General features: G+C 34.3%; 1 protein-coding gene across 7 annotated transcripts in view; it reads left to right on the forward strand.

Annotated features, from left to right (window-relative positions):
- Positions 1–15,289, forward strand: part of pico — a 108,372-nt gene that overhangs the window by 44,706 nt on the left and 48,377 nt on the right. For 3 of the 7 annotated variants that reach the window (XM_067281414.1, XM_067281418.1, XM_067281421.1), the window contains one exon: positions 13,521–13,626. In XM_067281414.1, coding sequence (XP_067137515.1) covers positions 13,521–13,626 — 106 coding nt within the window. Of the gene's footprint in view, positions 1–4,372; positions 4,660–5,182; positions 5,666–6,305; positions 7,942–8,031; positions 8,766–13,520; positions 13,627–15,289 lie in introns of those variants that run through there. The other 4 variants (XM_067281420.1, XM_067281419.1, XM_067281417.1 and 1 more) reach the window with 4 other exon arrangements.

Consider the following 15,289-nt stretch of genomic DNA (forward strand, 5'->3'; position numbering starts at 1 on the left):
GAAATGGATTCTTTACAACAATATCAAACACAAATGATCTTTGGGAGTAGAAGAGATGAGCCGGTTCAAAGCACTTTGAAAGCTGATATTCATCAAAAAAGTGATGATCTCTGTTTGGTGGGATTTTAAGGGAATTGTTTTTTTGAGCTTCTACCGTTATTCAACAATTGATTTCAAAGTGTACTGCCATCAACTGGACAAACTGAGTGATACTATCAAACAGAAAAGGCCAGAATTGATCAACTGAAAATGTATAGTGTTTCACCGTGATAATGCCACACCTCACACAAGTTTGGTAACTCTTCAGAAGCTTCTGTTATAGCTGGGATGGGATGTGCTATACCACACCCACCATATTCACCAGATCTGGTACCCTTTGATTATTACTTGTTCCATTCTTTACAAAAATTTTTAAACAGTAAAACATTTACTTCAAATGAAGATGTCAAAAATCACTTGAATCAGTTTTTTGTAAGCAAAGATTAGAACTTTTATGAGCATGGAATCATGCTACTACCAGAAAGATGGCAAAAGGTATTGGACCAAAAGGGTCAATATATAATATTTGTATATTATAAGAAAATTGTTTTTTTTTTCACTTAAAAAAAACAAAATTACTTTCAGAACAACCTAATAGAAACTAAGTAATTTGGTACTAGAAGTAGACATTAGGTGCCATCTCTTATCTAAATTAATAATAATAATAATATAGAACATTCTGGAAGAAAAGAACTAGCCTGGAGCGGGACTTGAACCTGCAACCTCCATTTACCATGCAGTGCACTTGCCAGTTATGACATCTGGACTCTGAGCAAACCTTCACTTTCAGACATTTAAATTTAGATATAACTATTCACGGTGCAGGCTGTGGACGACAACTATGCCAATAATATTTTAGATTCTTAACTTAATTCATGACTATTTTTTCTGTTGCTGTGACAACTGAGATTTTTAAAGTGGAACATGATAATGAGTTCATGCAATTTTTCGTATTCTGATGCTAATGTTGTTGAAATAAGCAAACAAAACATATGTGCTTAAGATAATACATATTATGTTTAAGATTCATTTTCATTGGATTCAGTACCAGTATATTTTTTTGCATGGTTAAAAGTAATCCATGGGACAGGTTTGGAATCGTTTGCATTCCCTGAATTTTTCTTTGATTTTTTTTTTCCCCATTTGGTGAGATTTTTTTCTACTTTTCTCTTCTTCAGAAGTATCACTACTTTATTTTCTGAACTACTGGTATCAATTACTATACAATAGTACCGTGTTTTAAATAACTTTAATTATTAAACAATTTAAAAAGAAAAAGAAAAAACTAAAATATGAACAACATTCTTATTGTGTAATTGTGAAGCTGTTATTTTGCAAGCAGCCATTTGCAATTATGTAACATAATCATACACTTTCATTGATGATATATATATGTATATACTAGCTGTTACCCGCAGCTTCACTCATGCGGATTTTGCAAGCAAACCCTATTTGCATTCAATATTTCAACAACCATAGTAATTGTTATTTAACCCTACTGCTGAGAATGATGAGAATTGCTGAGAATCAAATCAATTGTTTTTAATTTGATAAATTTTCTGGAATGTTTATAATCGTTCTATAATTGAACCAATATGCAAAAATAAATTCGAATTTAAAACAGTTCGAACATTTGGTTAAAAAATCGAAATATATAGTCTAGTATGCTATTCATGCCAAGTAATATTAATACGAAGTGAACTCACCATGTACGGTGTTACCAAGTATTTTTCTTCCAAGCGCTTTCGACGAATGTATTTCCGTCATGCATTCGTCGAAAGCACTTGGAAGAAAAATATTTGGTAACACCATACACGGTGAGTTCGCTTCATATTAATCAAAATATATAAAAATATTTATAACAATGTCTGAAATGTTATCAATTTAATATGCCTAAGTACTCAATGAAGACTAAACATAATTAAAAACAAAAAATAGTACATTAGAAGCCATTCTTCAGGTTAAGACTTAATGCTCTCCCTCTCCCCCCATGGGGGAATTTCGAAAAATCCCTTATTAGTATGCGTTTTCATGACGTACCCTAACTGTGTACCAAATTTCACCTCTAGGTTCAACGTGGTGGTTGCATCAGTTCTGTTATTGGAAACGTCCAAAAGCTTCTGAAATAATATAAAATATTAAGGAACATTCTTGAAGGATTAAAAATTATTAAAGTAATCCAAAACTTTCTAGAATATTCATTGTTTGTTTTTATCATTTAATTTTTTTTTAATTATTTGATTATTAAAAAAATACTATGATGTAATATTAATTTAAAAAGAAATGAGAGAGAGTAGGTTGTAGGGGTGAAGAATGAGAGTGAGGACAGAGAATGTGTGTGAGGAATGTGTGAGAAAAAACTGGAACATTCTCATTGAAGCATTACACATTTTCAAAGTCAACCATTTTCAACCCCCGTATCTCTCACACCCTTATAGCTATTGAGACGCAACCACTATAGTGTATGATGGGAGACTTGGGGCTACTACCACACACAAACACCATTCATGTGTGATGTATAGTTTTGGCTGCTGAGTGAAATATAGGCACAAACATGTTCATATAATATATATATATATATATTTGGAACTACAGTAGAAACAATATACATTTGTTTGTAAACAAAATGTAAATTAGATATAAATAAATAACGACTAACCCGTTACAAAGCTACACATCCACAAGAGCCGAATTATCGGGCTAGAGTTGGCTATAATAAATAAATAATTAATAAGACAATTTGGCACTAGAGCTTGGCGTTAGGCGCCATCTCTTACTAAACTTAATAATTATAATTAAATTAAATAAATAATTTTAATAATTTGGAACTGGAGGAAAAGAAATCGGCCCGAAGCGGGACACGAACCCGCAACTTCTGCTATCCGTGCAGACACGTTACCAATTACGCTACCCGGACCTTCGGTCCGATCGCCTCCTCCAGTATATATATAAGCTAACACGACGACCATCGACGGTCAAAGTTAATAGTGATGTATAAATATATATATAAGATGAAAGTTTTGCCAACTAATGAATGAAAAATTATCTAAAATTATATTTCTTTATTAATAAGAATTTTTTCCATGCTAGTATTATTACTAATTGATATCAATATGTAAAAGTTTCAATTGATAAAATTTTATTATTCATTCATTATTTTTCATTGAATTAATAGTTTTTTAAAAATTTTTAATCACACATCATTTAAACGCATAGAGGCTTTAATGTTTTATATTGTATAATGATTATTTTATTATTATTATCTTGAAATTCTTATAATTAGTTTTTATATGGAATTGCTGCTGTAGTTGCGAAATTGGTTTGCAGATGGCAGCAGCGATATGAACGTAACAAAGCTGCTGGTATGACGTATTTGAGTGTCTTGTCTGGCAACGATATTTCATTATTAGTTAATTTATTAACTTTTTTCCTGTAGAATTTTGTATTTTTTTTTTAAATCTGCACTGTCTATTGTTAAACATCTTGTATTTTTTCAGCACATGATTTATCATTTTTTTCCCTATTGCGATGCTTTGATAGTAGAACTGTTTATCAGAGTACATAAAAATTGATAATTTTATGAAAGTAATGATAAACAGATTCATGCGGAAATTACTCCAAAAATCCTCTTAGGTATAAAATAGCGCTGTTTTTAACAAAATTATCTGAAAACTTACAGAAATTGACTGTAGATTGTCGAGTTAAAATTATTGAAGTGAAAAATTAAAAATAAATGAAGCAGTATTAATTTTAGAGAATTTTTCCGTTTATGATTATAACTTCTTTTAGTTAACAAATCGCACGTTACAGACATTTCATCGACCAACATCATCCTTAAAACAAATTTATGCTACAAACATTTATGAAGTCGTCACGTAAATCAAAATGATGGTAAAGTTGGAAAGTTACTTCCGATTCAATAACTGTACCGTCTATTCTGCTAATTTTCTTCTGAGTAACTTGGAACTTTGAAATTTTTCATATACTTTATAGCGGTTACTTTACGTAATTGTAAATTTTGAAAACATTTCAATATGCAATTTTTAATTTCTTCGATATAAGGTTTAATTTCTTCGCAATCTGTTTGTTATTTTTGATAGATAACAAACAATATTTGCAGCTTAAGTACTTAAAGTTAATTATTTTGTGCATAACGTTTAAATTTATAAGAGACATAACAAAATCCATTTTAACTTGATTTCATCATTAATAATTTGTGTGTTTTTATAATATGTAAATTTATTATAGGACGATTAATATAACAATCTCAAATATGATATGAAATCTTTATATTTTGATTATTTCAATTTATTTTGCATCCTTTTTTGCGTAGCATGACTACAAAACAACAAAGTGGACACTACTAAAATTTTCAAATAATTAGAGTGAGGACAATGACAGAATAACAATGAATTAAAATAACTTCATACTTTAACAACTTTCTTGATTAATAAATGACTCTAAATAGAGGAGAATGTCTGCACATTATCTCGCTGAAAGTCAGTCTTCACTCTGGGCAATTAAAATATTCAGATGATTTTCCACCTCCTGACTGACTTCGCATTTCGATATTTTCTGACAAAGGCGAAACTTCTAAGAAAGAGGAAGCAGTTATAAAGTGTAAGAATGGTTTTCATTAATTTTTAAATTTTATGTTTGATAAATTTTACAATTTATCGTCTTTGGGCGATTCTAACTATAGCAAATTATTTATCCATGCAAATTTTTTCCTCAGTGCATTATTTTGCGAAACTGAGCATTTTATCTCGGCTTTAATGTCCTCTTTTCTCCCAGAGATTCTGAATATGCGGGAAAACCTCTACTGTTCATTCTTGACAGAACTATTTATGCATGCACACCGTCACAGAGGAGTCTATCGTTGATAAGCTGGTTTATGACTGAAACTCCACCCGACAGCCATCCGAAAAAGTCTGTTTTGCTTAATAATATTTTTGCGTTTCGATTATTCCTATATATATATAAAATTATTGAATTGAAAGACACGAAAAGTTCAATTGGAGCTATATTAATCGAGTTCTCTAGTCATTAATCGTCAAATTTAGAGAAGTTGAATGTTAGTAAACGGTTGTTTCTCGTCGAATAATTTAGTAATGATTTATTGTCTCTAATTCTATTCGTAATGGAGAAGCTAAGCTATATTTTTTCGTATGAAATGTAAAAAGTGCAAGGCCGTTTTTAATCGTCGGCATTCTTGAGATAAATAGATGATTGGTCGAAAGTTTCTATATTGGATCGACTCGAGTTTGGACAGCAATTAAAAAGCATCTGCCTATCCGATCGATGAGGAAAGCGACATGCGCCTCTTCGCCTTGGCATCGCATCGTATCGCTGTTTCTTCTTCGAGGGGTGGCGTCGGCCACGCGAAGCGGCACGTGCCGATTAGAGAATGTAGCCCCGGGCGGAGCTAGTCTTGCCGGGGATCCGATTCGGACGAGTGGTTCTCATCCACCTGTCCTCGATTTACCACCTGGCGGCTCCTCATATATAATCTTCTTCTGGTTTACTTCGCCAGTCGATTGGCAGTAGGAAGTACGTCAGCATGTGCTTTCGATTGTGTGCCACGGATAGCTGGAGCAGGTCTCTTTCCTCTCCGTACGATCTGGCGGTAAGTTTATTATTCATTCGGTTTTTCGTCGCGTCTCTGTGATCGGGAAGACTTGAATCCGGCGGGCCTAAACGTTTTAAAGAACTGCTGGAGATGTTTAAAATTCGAGTTGTGATTTTTAGGGATGGCAGATGGTCCAGGTGCCGACATTTACTCGAGTGCCATCTGCCTCGGATGAGGGACAGGTGGTTTGGACGATGATAGTTCGAGTTCGAGTTCGAGTTCGAGATAGAGATGGCATCTGCCGTTAAAAAAATAGACTGGCGTAAAGTATAAAATCTATGGGATCTACTTGACTAGATTGCAAAGGAAAATATGATTGAGAGTAAATCAAATTTGAAAAAAGTTTTCTATTACAATGATCCTGATACGATGAAGAAAATATTAGCTAAGAATTTGTAAATAACAATGATAAATAAATTTCAGCTTGATTGGCTTTTCGTATTTTCGTTAGGTTTTATTCTAACAAAAAAGAAAAAAATCTAATCTTAATATACATAAAGTAGCCTAATATTCGCTTTCATCTTATTTTTAATTATTCGATTGTTGCGTCCTGTCATTTTCGTTAAATGTTACGAAATGAACTGGTCTGGAACAACTGGTTCACGTGCTTTTTCATCTTAGATTGTTTCATCCATTGCAGATATCTTGGGCGATAGCTTGTGCCTTCTTTCTTCCGTTACAGAGGATCCTGATATATTGTCCACAACCGAGTAGTATTTTTACTATTTCGTTGGGATCCTTTTCTCTTTACATTACTTATATCCGACTCTTGTCCTTTTGTTATTAAGGAGACTGGGTTGTCTTCGTTCATCTGTCAATAGACTTGGCTTTGTTCCATATAAATTGGCCAAGCATTAGTCTCGGAGTGTTCTGCAGTAGCGACATTTAAATACGAATTTATTGGAGAAAAGGGAATATGGGAATTAGGCTTCCCGTTTTTCTCGGTTGCAGTTCTGGTTTTATGATGAAATTATCGAATCAACGTTCCCAGCGCAAATAGGAAAGGCGTCTGAAATAGAGGAAGTGAGTAATTTAATGGCATCGGCCGATACGTTTTCTCGTTCGTCTTCTAAAGCGGACCGGAGGTGTTATGGCAGTGTGTAACTCGAGAAAGTATTGCTACCGTAGAAAAGCGCTAGTCTTGCTGTGCAACTATTCTTTCTTTAAATTGATGGATAGTCGTTCAGGTGTGGTTCCCCCCAGTTTGAAATTATCGATTCTTAATTCCTTGTTACGCCCATCGTCGATTTATTTAACGAAGGTCTGAGTTTGTTTAAGATTTCACTTTTCGCAGATCTGCGGGAGATGGTTTGGAAGATAGCCAATCTCTAGTGAATTAACATCAATGCTATAAACTAGATCGGATAAGAAAATATCGTTTCAGGCGTTGGAGGTATTTCTTTTATCCGTTGTAGGTGACTGATTGGTATTATTTAAGGCCCATGTTACGGGTTAGTGGGATAGATGAGACAGTTAATTTTACCGAGTTTGTTCGATTTCACTATAAAGCTCCCTGGTAGGTTAGCGGCGAGTCTGTCGGTCGAGAACTTGGCCCGTTTCCACAGTTTACGTATCTTCATTCGGCCTCGAAAGTTGGTTTTCATGGATCGATACTGCAAGTTGCATTCTCGCTGACCTCGTTCATAATTATTATTTTGTTATTTATTCTTTTTTTGTTTTGCACATATGTCTATAAAGTGATTTTGAATTTCTCTCTAGTAAACATAGACAGGTGTTTCCGGTAGAAAGAATTAATCCCAATCAACGACGGAAAAAGTGCAGCTACACGTCCCGGAACGATGACTCGACGGCCAGATTTAACTTTTAGTAGTTCGTTTCATTCATCGATGCGCTCTGGTGTAGCATCTGGTGGCGCTCGCCCTCCGCTCTGCCCGCTCGCCACAGCTCGGAATGAACCAGTCCGCAACTGCCGTCGCGGTCGACGCGACCTATTTTCCGGGGTGAGGCCGAGGCTAAAGGGTACTTGCGGACCCCCAACCGGCCCAATCGGCCTTTCATCGTATCTTTGACAGCGATACACCAGAGTTTCCGATCCGATCTTGCATCTGTAGATAAAGGCCTTTCCGGGCCGTCCGCCGTACTTCGTCGGCGACCCTCCGGCCATCCCCCGTTTAAATTTGGGCTTACCGAGGGTGGTGGGTGTTAGGAGGAACGAGCCGTGCTCGGCCTGGAACAGAAATAGGATGGAATCCGGCGGTTCGTTTACCAGCGACGACGATGACCCCGGAATCGACGTAGAAGACGACGCCGAAGTAAGGTCATTTATCGATTTTTACGGCTCCCGAGGTACTATATCGGACATTCGCGCCTGTCTCGGTCGCCATGATAATACAAATGGCGTTCGATCGTATTGGGAGGAGGAGAGGCTTTTTCTTTCTCTGAGTTTTCTAGCCAGTACGAAATGCTGCAGAAAAGCTATCTATCTAGGCAAAGTTAACATTCTAAATTACCGTTTCGACTTCATTACTACATTATTTGTACTCGTTCTCATCGTATTCACAACAGTGTACGGTTAGACCTCGAGTTTAATAGATCAGATACGGATGCTGTATAATGATAACTACCAAATGTTCCTTTATAGTTTTTTTTTGCTGATATCCGATCTGTGCCGTGCGGTTCGTGGACTTAGCGCTTGCCATCCTGCGCTTAGCGCTGCGACGTGTATTAGTTCGAGAAATGGTCAGTGTTGAGCGTGTACCATATATGAATAGCGATCGAGTAGGAAGCGTGGATTGGGCCAGAAACTAATCTTCTCGTTTTTGATGCGGAGCAGGTGGTGCGGCGCAGCTGCGAACCGAGCAGGTGTTTGTTGGTATCACGTGTTCGAGTTCACCTGGTCTTACTTCCCCCGAACTATCTACGGGGGCGAACCTTATCCGTATCCGATCTACCTCTTTTTTTCCCGGTCCTTTCGGACGTTAGTGTGTAGCGACGCGACTGCGGTGGAATGACGTCACCCCCGCTTCGGTCCAATAGCGGGACGGAACCGGGGAGGTCGCGATGCAGGCCGCGCGTTAGGATCGATGCTCCGGATCCGGTCGGGGGACGGACGAGAGACCTTCCGGTCACGTTTCACGTAAGTAGGATTCCCATTTGGGACGTTAGCATCACGCGAGAAAAAATATAGGAGGACTAGATCTATAGAGTGGATGCGAACATGGCATGTCTTAAGATTTTTAATACTACTATCATCAGTTTTTATTAATTCTTTCGAAGGGATGGGTCTCTGACGCGTGCTGGCATCCGTTTCCGATTACTAGGAGAATTCATGTTTATCTTTTTTGGAATCTGTAACATGTTTACAGATTCTGAGAATAATAAATAGAAGTTAGCAAATGTTGGCCACGTGGCTCTCGATGTCATACAACGACAAGTTCCTCTTCGAGTATCTTTGTTGATTTTCTTGTCTGTTAGGACCACTTCCATGTCCTTAAGTTCATTCATTTGATGGGTGAATCCAATGTCCGAGTCAAGGGTGTGCGCCTTTTTTCTTTCCCTTTTACGGAGATTGGCTGGGCGTTAAAAGACAGTTTAGAGGTCGTCGGGTGCGTAGAGGGTGTTTTTGTCAGAAGGGAAATGCGGGGCGCTGCTCCCGAAGCGTGTAAAATTAGAAGAGTCGGTGAGGGCGGTTAACCGAGAAGACACGAATAGAGGATAGACGAGTCCAAGGATGAAATGGGTTAAATCTTTGGGAGGTTAGGGAAAGTAGTACTTGGCTTCGCAGGGGTTCTAAACTAGCATGTGCAGTTGTAGCTAGGCTGGTGGCTTGCTTACATTGACCATTTCGTGCCGGAACCTTATTTCGGATGTAGCGGATGTCGTCCATCTATCTTTACTTCTATAGATTTTCATTAATGAATGCTTTGGCGAAACCTTGGAGGCGGTCGCGTGACTTGGAAGTGTTCCAGTCGACACTGGTATACTTTTGCGTTCCGATATATTGTTTCATTACGAATCGCCAGAGAAATTGTTTTCTTTGTCTCCGTTTTTCTTTTTACTTGGAACAATATTGGGAAATATATCATTCTTGCTGTTTCTTGGAAGAGTGATATTTGTCCGTTATGATATTTACAGTAACTTATTAAAGTCGTTTCCTGAATAAAGTGAAGTTATTACTAAAATATAACGTATCCAGTGTATAACGAATTCGAAGTTTACTCTTTGAACGTTATTTTTAGTCGTTGCTTTCACCCCTATGTGTTTTGATCGATCGTTTTTCTGTCAGTGGTTTGGCGATTAATTTGCTTACCTATTCGACCGAATAAGTATCTCTCCAATCCACAATTTCAAATTCATTATTATTATTATTTTAATATTTGGTCTAATGATTGTCCCGTCATTCAGTAAGATTGAATAACTATTTGAGAATTAAAGTTACCTATTCTTCCAAAAGAATTTTTGCATTAATTCTGAAATGAATAAAATACACTAGAATACTAGAATATTAATTTGGATTGCCTGTCCTAGTTCAAGAACGGGAAAGGCTACTATATATAAACTTGACTTTCTTTAAAGATGTAAAACGGTATGAAGGTTGTTAACAGATTCAAAAGCTATACTTTGACAATGTTTTTGGTGATTTCAGTGCTTACTGAGTGGCTATCTGAAAATTCTGTTGAAGAGCATAACGATTGGAATTTTTAGTGCTAAACTAGAATTATATTTGAATAAAATTGTTCTGGATCTCTGTAACTTTGTGAGATTTTTATTATTGAGCTTCTGTAAAAGATTAAATCTATCTTTAGGTATTTATTCTGGATAATGAAAGAAAGTTGAAAGAATATGATGTTAGATGCACTGGCGGATCTACACGGACTTAAGCTTTCCCATCAACATAAAATGAAATTAAAATGTATTTGTTCGAACATCAAAACGTTGTTTTTAAAAACATTTATGATGACAAATAAGTTTGTCGGATCGTCAGCAATGCAATCGGTCGTGCACGCGTTAATAAAAGGTACTTATTAATTATTCAACTGTTTTTGTGTTAGCCTCTTTGATTAGTCTTCTTCTGGATCCGCTGTTGGTTAGATGTGGACAAAATTGCATTTAAAATCTGTATTAAATATTTGTATTTTGGGACTAATAAATTTTTAATTATTTTGTATATTTTGATGAGATCAGTAATTTGAGAATAATGGAGATTTTATTTAACTATATATTGTTTGTTTATTGTAATTTTAGATTTTGAAAAAGATAGTGAAATATAACAACTAAAATCTAAAATGTGTTGGTATAATATATGTTTATTTTCGTATAAAAATCTAAAAATAGCGGCTTGTGATTTTTAATAATGATCCTTTGAGTTAAAACACGATTGTAATTTTGGCAAAATTGCTACCAGAAGTTTATGAACTAAGAGTTTGAGAATTAATAAATACAAAATAAGTTTTTTAAACTATGGAGAAAGACTGAAAAAAAGTTTATTTTGTGAGATAACTTTAAAAATTGTAAATGCATAATTGGGTCGTCAGATTTGTTAATATTTAAACCAGCTTTCTTACACTGAAGTATGATTTATAAGTATGAAATCTCTAAGAACACATTGAGTAGTTTGCTCTAGGCCCTCGACTTCTATTTAAAACCACGAATTACGAAAAATCGCATTGGAAGAGCGACATTTCTTAGATATCGGTTAGATCACCGGTACCCAAACTACGTCTCCCCGGGTCAAGTCTCAATCGCAGCACACGTTAATCCAGCTCACTAAAATATTCGACTCAGCACTTATGAATGATAGCAATATGCTTACTTTTAGTATATATAAATATGCAAAAGATTTCTGGCCGCCTGCCTACGATTTATGCGCGATTTGGCCCGCCATTCAAAAACTTTGAATACTGATTTCTAGACAAAACTTCTTAGATCTGACTATTGGCGAGTCTAGATAGCACCTTTCTCTTCCATCTCGTTTCAAGAATGGAAATCATCACTGTTTTGTTTCTTCCGTTGTTTTCAAGAATTTGATTAAGAATGGATGCTTTGTTTTATTGTTATATGACAACACGACATGGGCCGGGCGAGATCTGTCGGGGGAGTGCCTCCCAGATTTTTTATGGGAAACTGGTTCTTATTAAGGTGTTAATTATGAATTGATATCGCGTTTGTGTTATAGATATTTATTAACGGATTCACAGGTGATATTCGTCTCGACAGCTACGAAACGAAAGAATAGTGCAAAATCAAAATAGTACTAGAACTAAAATTTTATTTAATTGATCATTATTAACTAGCCTAAATAAAATTTTAGAATATCAGCATTTACGTTGGAATTTGGTTAGTTCCGTAGATACCAGAAAGTTGTACAGTATTTTTTTGTTTTTACCAGACAAACGCCTTTCGCTTTGGAGAAAATATTGTATTTTGATGGTGACAGATTTTACAAGAGAGAAATAATAAAACAATTTATTTAAATCAGTTTAATTATATAGAGGTATCTTTTAAACGAACAAGAAAACTGTTGACGTTATAAAACAATAAATCTTTATGGGAGTAGATGATGATAGTCCTGGGCGCTTTTTAATCAGAGATGATATTGTCACTTGAAACAAAATTCGTTGTATTAGGTTTGAATTCTTTATTGGGTTTTTTAAAAATATTTTTAGAAGGAAAACAACATTTAAAAAATATTAAATTATGAAAAAGAATTTAGAATTTACGCGATTCCATAAAATAATTGGCGATCCCATGTTTGGGAATCACTGCTTTAGAATTATATACTGATCAGGATTTTCTAATTCAATACAGATTTCCAAAATCTAGATTCATGTATATTTTAAATCGAATTGGATACAAAATTAAACATTTGGGTGGGAAAATGTCGGCTTATTAACTATAAAACAGCAGTTATCGATTGTTTGACGATTTTTATAGTGGAATTAAAATAATCCAAAGTAAACTGGGTCTAGCACAGATGATGATCTACGGTTTTTACGATTTAAATCATTTACGATATTACCGTAAATGATTTATGAATTTTGTTTAGCTATTTAACTTTTTTCTACGATGATCGGATGTCTCCGAATTATATTATCGAAAACACGTGAAGTTTCGTCAATTTCCGACGTTCACGTTCTCTGTCATTTTAGTGACGTAACGAAATGATTCATCCGATTAGTTTACCAGTGTCTAAAAGCTGGGAGTAACAGCAATAAATGTAATTGCCAAAATTTCTCCGAAGTTCGTTTAGATCAGGTTCAAAGATCGACGATTTGTGTCTTTACAACCGAAGTTTAAACCACAATATGAGCTTATAGCTAGACGCTGTTTTTACTCTAAACTGGGTCTAGCACAGATGTTTTACAGTTCTTTGAATTTGAATTTTTTTAAAATAAAAAACTAATATAAATTAAATTATTAAATTTACCATAGTTTTGGTTATAAAAATAAATTTATGGTGGATTTAATTTTCGAATAATGCTTAAAGCAAAGTTTATTTATTTCTGTTGAAATATAAAGAAATTTTTACAAAGAAGCAAAGTTCAGATAGTGTTTTTATTAATTTCACCAGATAACAAAGGATGTTTTTCTATTCTACATAATTATAGATTATTTGATTTTTTTTTATTCTGATAGACTTATGTCATATTGTTAATAATAAAAAACATATAAAAACATTCATAACAAAAATACTTATAGTATTATCATTAACTGTTTATAACACTTACATTGTTTAGAATTTAAAATTCATGAGTTTTGTTTTATACATTAAACAAATTATTCATTTTTATTGCATAATCAGTCAGCACTTTTCTGTTTATACATTTTTATTACAGAATCAAATTTTATAATGTACCAAACTTGTATTGAAATATTTTTATTTAAATTTTAGGGGTTAGACAACATTGGGTCCATGACGAAAGGATGTGGCTCCGAAAAACTTGCTATGCCGACTCCTCGGATGGACAGCTATCGTTTTTCCATGGCAAATTTAGAAGGTTAGTTAAATTGATAGCTATTAAAAAATGTTAGAATATTGGCTACATTTAATACTTGACAAATTATGCATTATTAAGTTTTTTAATAATAATGGAGATATAAAAGTAGTAGTAAAAGTTAAGAATAATAATGTTAGTTTCAAAAAAAATGTTACTGTATATATGTAGTAACAAAATTACTTAATTACAATATAGCTTGGTAGTAAAAAAAGTGATTTCAGAAATTTATTTTTAAAGATTTCTAATCTAATCTGATTTCTATTTTAAAATTATATTATATTCCTAATTTTAATTTTAAACTGTCATTTTTTGTGGGTATTTAATTATATATGATAGCACAATTGTATGTATTTTTGCACCATTTATATTCATTAATTAAAATATCATAGAATAGCTCTAGCATTAAAAGAAATAATGTTGAAGATTATCAATGTTAAGTTAATGGATGCAGCATTGATATCAAACCCTAATCATCAATGTTATGTAATTACATACTATTATTATTATAATTACATTTTATTATTTTTAATTATTCTAAAGCTGTAGACTATAGTGAATAATTATTTCTTAAACAAACAAATTAGCTTGTATGATGAGAAAGTAAAAAAAAAAATTGATGGAATTAAAACTTTAAGTTTTGAATTGTTGACTAATTCAGTTTATTTTAATATTTTTGACAATTTTAAAATAAAGACAAAAACATTTAAAAAATTTTACTAGTTTACATTTAACAAATTAAAATTGATTGATTAATACTAATTGATTTATATTGATATACTGTATATATATTTGTGTAAATCATTAAGTTTTACATTTGGAATTATTATGTAATTTCCATAAAAAGTAATGTTTATATGTGTATGGGAATGTTGGTTTTTAGGCTCTCTCCTGTCAAAAACACTGATGGACTTGATATTACCCTAAGGGGATTTTAAGGAAGTCTGGTTGGCCAACATTTCCAAAACCCATGTAATCACATCTCCATTCTCACCCTTGGAAACCTCTTCCTTAAGGCTGAGGATAAATCTGGTATATGGTTAGAAGGCAGTGGCAAACTACTTTTGATGGAAAATAAGAAATGTTTGAGGTGCGACATACTGCTGAATGATGAGACCCCACGTTGGAAAGAAGCTCACTGGCTACTGGGGAAGAGCAAAGGACAAACAAATAGCAACTCTAGTCTGTTGGATGTTCATTTGATTTTAACCCATAGCTTTATGATGAAGCTACAAGATTACAGTCAAATGAACATCCAACAGCAGAGAAAACAAGAGTTACAGGAACGGTTTCAAGCTTTATGAAGAACACACTCAGTGTCGGAACCTGGAATGTAAGAAGCATAACACAGGGCAAGCTTGAGATGGTGAAGCATGAAATGGAGAGAAATGGGATTTATATTCTAGGCAAGCTTAGATGGACAGGCATGGGCTATTTTCTCTCAGGGAATCACACTGTTTACTATCCTGGGCATGAGAGCAAGAGGAAAAATGGGGTGATGATTGTCCTGACCAGAAGAATCGCTAGGTTACTGCCTGGTAAATGAGAGGATTATTGCTTTCAGAATTCAAGGCTATCCTGTTAATGCGTACACCTGTATAATGGTGATGTTAACAACTGATGCAAAGGAGGAAGAAATAGAAGAATTCTATGAAGCCTTACAGAA

This window comes from Centruroides vittatus, unplaced genomic scaffold (genome assembly GCF_030686945.1).
Source record: "Centruroides vittatus isolate TY-2023 unplaced genomic scaffold, ASM3068694v2 contig_918, whole genome shotgun sequence".
Taxonomy (NCBI): Eukaryota; Metazoa; Arthropoda; class Arachnida; order Scorpiones; family Buthidae; genus Centruroides; species Centruroides vittatus.